This window comes from Berghia stephanieae, chromosome 8, assembly GCF_034508935.2.
Source record: "Berghia stephanieae isolate SIO BIC M18660-M18661 chromosome 8, UCSD_Bste_1.3, whole genome shotgun sequence".
NCBI lineage: Eukaryota > Metazoa > Mollusca > Gastropoda > Nudibranchia > Aeolidiidae > Berghia > Berghia stephanieae.
This window is the reverse complement of record NC_088367.1, coordinates 3,719,155-3,724,781: the sequence shown is the minus strand read 5'-3', so window position 1 is coordinate 3,724,781 and position 5,627 is coordinate 3,719,155. Positions and strand designations below refer to the sequence as shown.

Here is a 5,627-nt window from a genome sequence, read left to right as displayed (position 1 = left end):
GGGGGGGGGGGGGGGGGGGGGGGAGGGGAATGGGGAGGGGGGATTGGGTGTGGGGGAAGGGCTATGTCAAGAATGTGATGTTTAGATTCAATCTAAATACTGTATAGTAAAATTGCATCTGACGTCTTCACAATTAAAAATTATGGCAATTACGAAGACTGTCTGGGTAAATATGAAATCAATCAACTAATCATCAACATTATTGGCCTTCCAATCGGTTTGGAGAAATTTTCGGTGTGTATATGGATTTTTTTTTTTTGTGTGATTAATTTGAGCACGTAATGAATGTTTACTTCTTTTCAACATGATATTTACATAGAACAAATCATAATAAGATCAAAGGTAATTTCAAATTTGAATTGATTTGCATAACATTATATTTAAACAGACCTGTATAAAATGCTGAAAATCAGAATAGTCTTAACTTTTTTTTAAACCCCTGTTAAAAGTTGAGGGGTTTTTTTTATGCCTGTGGAACCATTGACAAAATCTGCTGGGATTGATTTTGAGGTAGAGGCAACGGAAATTAAGATTTTAAAGGAGATGGTCATGAACACGAGGTCCAGCTTTTGTGGAAGCCAAAAAAAAAATAGCAAAGGCATTCTGGCTCAACTCATGTGAAGGGAGAGAAGATACCATATGTGACGTTTACACATCAACAATGCTTCGTTGAACATCAGTCAAACGACTAAAAATAGTAGTCGGAGTGGTGCGTCTGGCTAATTTTTTTTTTTTTTGGTGGGGGGGGGGGGGGGGGAAGAGTTTTTTAAAGAATTTTTTTTTTTTACTTTTCAAGGGACTGGTGGATTGATAATTGACAAATTCTAGTAAGTCTAAATTCCAATCATAGTCGCAGGATTTATTTACAGGCCTGCTTTAATTATAGAAAATTAAAAAAAACAACATTTCAGGTCATTGACCTAACACCTAGACTACCGCTGTCAGTCAATTCCCATCTCCTCCTCCTCTCCTGTCCTCGTTGCATTGTCATCAACGTTATCACAACCATCCACAACCTCTTCTTTGTTTGCTTGTAAGGCATCATCAGCACCGTCTGCATCATCCACACTGACACGCGTTGCAAAACCGTCGCCACCACCACCTGCATTCTCGTCATTAAAGTCATCGTCCATTGCCAAAAGACTGGACGCCACTTCCTCTGCATAAACGGCTACCCTATTCCGTTCTCCTACCCCTACCTCACCTCCTCGCGTGTCAAAACCGCATTCCGATTCCATCGGATTTTCCTCCCGAAAGGCGGACGGCGATGACGACCCAGGACGAAAATCTAAATCTGGATTGGCTACAGCGTCCGGTTCCTCCACGGGTGTTGAAGCTTCCTTTTCATTATCGGAGGCGTTGTGGCTGGAACTGGTTGAAGAATTTCGTTCAGAGTCGCTTCGACTCGAACTACCTGCCATGATGGACGAGGAGAGCAAAATGGCTGAAGGAGATGGGAAAGACACGGTATTCAGAGGCATAGATGACGACGACGATGATGATGATGATGATAATGAAGTTTTCATTGTTTCTGACGATGCAGATGTTGAATGTTTTGTATTTGACATATCATGGAGGGATGATGATGGTGAAAATAGAGATAAGGGTGAGACACTAGACATGGCATTGCTGTTAGACGACAGACTAACTGGAATTGCAGAAGTTGAAGAAACGGTTGTGCTGGGAAATAAATTATAACTCCTCTTTTCATTGTCATTGATATTATCATTATTATTATTCGAGGAGAGTGCTGATGTCGATGATGATGATGATGATGATGCTGCAAGGGGGAATTGACTGGGAATTCCATGACCTCCGACCTTGTCTGCTTCCTGACCCATTGATTTGACAGCCTGCTCAATTCGATTCACCAACTGGTGCAACATCTCAGATCGGTCGTTCGAAGAATTCTCCGGAATCGGGCTCAACTCGCTGTAACCGGGACCCTTTCTAATCAGCTTCGACTCTGGCCCCGGCATGTGGAGAGTTGCAGCCTTCGAAGGAGATTGTCGAGTCAACTCATCCGGTCGAAGCAGGTGGGATGAAATATCGTGAGGATCACTGCTGTCCGTTTTCATGGTACTTTCATCGCCTTCTTCATCTTCTTCTTCGATGGACTCCTGGTGTATGCTGGGATCGCACATTGTGTTAAGTCTTCGTGCTTCCAGGCGCTTTGGTGACATAGGAATATCGGTGGGCATTCGTTCCTCTTGGCTTGAAACTGATCGCAATGAGTGACCTTGACCTAAAAAAAAGTAAACAACATGAGACAATTCTTACAATAATTTATAAATTCCAAAGCATGGACAAATTTAACCCAAAAGTTTCATAAAAATCACAAATCTAAAAATGATATACACTGACAGTTTTCCAGTTCTGTTATTTAAAAAATTTCCCCTTGCGCTAGTTTTGTATCTGTCAATAAAGTTTTAAACCGGTCTCCTCTGGTAATTTTTTTAAACTTGAAAATGAAAAGAATCTGAAATATCCAAATCAACCTCGTTACGGACTAATGACGTTTTGTTGTAATGAGTTTGGTTTGTTTTTTTTTTTTTGTAATCTCCGCATAGCTGATTTTCATGATTTGGAATGGTTTGTTTGTATTTGTTTTTAAGGGTTTTACAGCGCTTGCGACACATTTAGTTCATTTCAATCTCTAAAATTACAATTAAAGAACTCAAGAATACGTAAGACAAAGGGGAATTAGTTCAAATAGGAAAGAGATGGAGATTCCAATAGTACACCATCAGTGTAGTTTGAGATCACTAAATGTCTCATCCAGACACAAGCACAGGTTCCCATTACACTCAAGTGTGTGTGTGTGTGTGTGTGTGTGTGTGTGTTTGTGTGTAAAGCAAATACAGTGCATAGCAGAGAGATGATTTACAAGACAAAAAACACCATCTCCCAAAACTCTTACTATACATTTGACTGTTTCCCTCCCAACCAAGGGTATCCGGCCAGGGCCAGGACAAAACCAAGTAATCTCATTCCAAGACAACGACAGAAAGCATGTTGGAAAACAGATATAAGGGGAAGAGAAGACACAGTATGTACCTCCCTGTCCACTACGGGAGGTCAAGAACCCCACCCAGAAGGAATAAAATCAAAAACTGACCAGAGAAAGGGGTTTGACTTTTCTTGGAGTGACAGTGGGAGGTGGGCAGCAAGGACTGAGCTCGACTTTCCACCTTGTTCTCAATGGGGAAATGGCCGTATGGTTCCAGACACAGTTCTAGGCGATCGTCATGGCCATTGTATACAAACACCTGAAACAAAAACAACAACAAACATTCAAAATTTTTTAATCGAACACTTTTTTCAACACATGCGGCTATGTGGTCTTGTGGTATGACACTCACATTCGTTTAGTGAAGATTGCATAATATAAAAGCTGACGTTTTTTTGGGGAGGTTTATTTTTAGATATTGCACTATAATGTAAATGTTGCTGCTCGAAGCTCAGAGAAATAAATAAAAATGTGAAATTGAATGTAAGCTTCAATTAAATATACAAAAACAGATAAAATAGACGTCTCGGGTCTCCCCTTTATCAACAAAACACAGGATGAATGAAGAACTACAGATGATTGAGATCTCTTTTGTCTGTAGTGTCCTGTTTTGTTGATAAAGGGGTAACCCAAAATGTCCATTTTATCTGTTTTCGTATATTAAATTGAAGCTTACATTCAATTTCACATTGTTAGATATTGCACTTTATAAAACCTCAATTTTATTTAGGTTTTTTTTTTAAAACATGCTCAGAGCACTATACAAGAGGCTCCAAGCCAACAGTCACACTTAATATGGAGGAAGAGGGATCGATGTTACCGGCAAGGTACTCGTTTAACATCGCAGTGCGGTGAGAAATTTGGGAGTAAAGAGTCTTTTACAAGGCCTCAACTATACACCGCTCGGAGCGAGTTCAAAGGTGAGAGTGTCATACCACAAGACCACATAGCTGCACATCCACTCCAGACGTTCCACTATCATTCCCATGACCGTCGACCATGACTGAATCACACAATTCTCACCAGGTGTCATTCGGACTGCGAGGCCTACTACTACTACTACATATCTGTCTACTTGAACATTTCAAAATCAGTAGCCAACACAAAATTCATTAGTAATAAATGGTACAATTTTAGTCATACTCCACCAATTAACAACAACAACAAAAAAGAAAAAAAATACTGCGTAACTACAACTATCTATACGTAAAATAAATGTTATTGACCTCCCCATTACGAGCTGGCAAGCAATCGACTAAGCTATCATGGACATGAACTGAGCAGTAGCCTTTATAACATTTTTTTCTTTCTTTGATGACTGCGGGAACTTAAAAGAATAATTGCTTTTTCTCTCTCTAATACTACGACCAAATTGTTGTGAAATCAAAATCCGTAATAATTCTTTCATTTCCGTATGTCCGAATTGTTACCTAATTTCCGTAACAATTACAGACGATCCGTAAAAGTAGGCAGGTATGCTACTACTACTACTACTACTACTACTACTACTACTACTACTACTACTACTACTACTACTATCATTCCCACTTTCTTTTCTTTTCTTTTTTTCTTTTTTTTTTTTGCTTACTTTGTGAGGCAGGAGAGGAAGAGTGCAGTGTTTTCCATGCTCGAGGCCCATATCTCTCTCGACTTGTTTGTAAAACAAGCCGTCGACAGAGAAGAGATGAGGCAGTCGTTGCACGTACGTCCACAAGTCTTTTTGCTCCAGGGCAGCCGTCAGCGCCAAAGCAGACAGAGACCTATCCAAGTTATCTCCACCTGAAACAAATAGATAGAACGAAATTGACGTCATTCATGTCTTTGTTATTGTTTTCAGCCAGTCATTTTTATTTTTATGAGTAGTTCTAACTCACCTTTTGTACAGCGCATTATCCAATAAACGTGCTCAAAGCACTTTACAAGGGGCCCCTGTCCAACAGCAACATTTAACACATTTTTCTTTCGGACAGAGACAACGCTGTTCATGGGCAGGTACTCATTTTACACCTGAGTACGGTCAGAGAATGTAAGTAAAGAACCTTTTCCAAGGATTCAACTATGCGCCGAGTGAGCGAGGCTCGAACCCAGGACCTTCCGAACCGGAAGCAAGTGTCATACCACGAGACCACATAGCCGCACAAATATATATATAATATATTAACATGAATTCCAAACAAGGTTTTACCACTTGCAAGAAGAGGGTCCATCAAACGTTGCAAAACTCTGTCTGAAACCTCGTCCATGTCGTTGGACGATGACGTAGATGATGATGTAAAAGAGTTCCAGGCGGATTTTGGAGCTGCGATTCGAGGATTGAACCCTAGGGAAAAAAAAAAAAAAAAAAAAAAAAAAGAAATAAAAGAAAAAGAGTCAAAACAAACAAAAAATGATAAAGATCTGAACAAATGTGTATGAAAGGTGCCAGAAAAAGGAAGACAAAAAAAAACAAGAAATGCCCTTCACATTATAATAATAATAATAATAATAATAATAATTATAATAATAATAATAATAATAATAATAATAATAATAATAATAATAATAATAATAATAATAATAATAATAATAGTAATAATTATTATAATAATAATAATAATAATAATAATAATAATAATAA

At 38.9% G+C, this 5,627-nt stretch overlaps 1 protein-coding gene across 4 annotated transcripts in view; it reads right to left on the bottom strand.

Moving 5' to 3' along the window:
- Positions 1-247: 247 nt before the first annotated feature.
- Positions 248-5,627, bottom strand: part of LOC144978038 (deubiquitinating protein VCPIP1-like) — a 29,016-nt gene continuing 23,636 nt past the window's right edge. For all 4 annotated transcript variants that reach the window (XM_078923517.1, XM_078923516.1, XM_078923519.1 and 1 more), the window contains 4 exons: positions 5,196-5,330; positions 4,599-4,789; positions 3,119-3,269; positions 248-2,245 (listed from right to left, as the gene is read on the bottom strand). In XM_078923517.1, the coding sequence (XP_078779643.1) occupies positions 942-2,245; positions 3,119-3,269; positions 4,599-4,789; positions 5,196-5,330 (1,781 nt within the window). In that variant the 3' untranslated portion in view covers positions 248-941. The remainder of the gene's footprint in view (positions 2,246-3,118; positions 3,270-4,598; positions 4,790-5,195; positions 5,331-5,627) is intronic.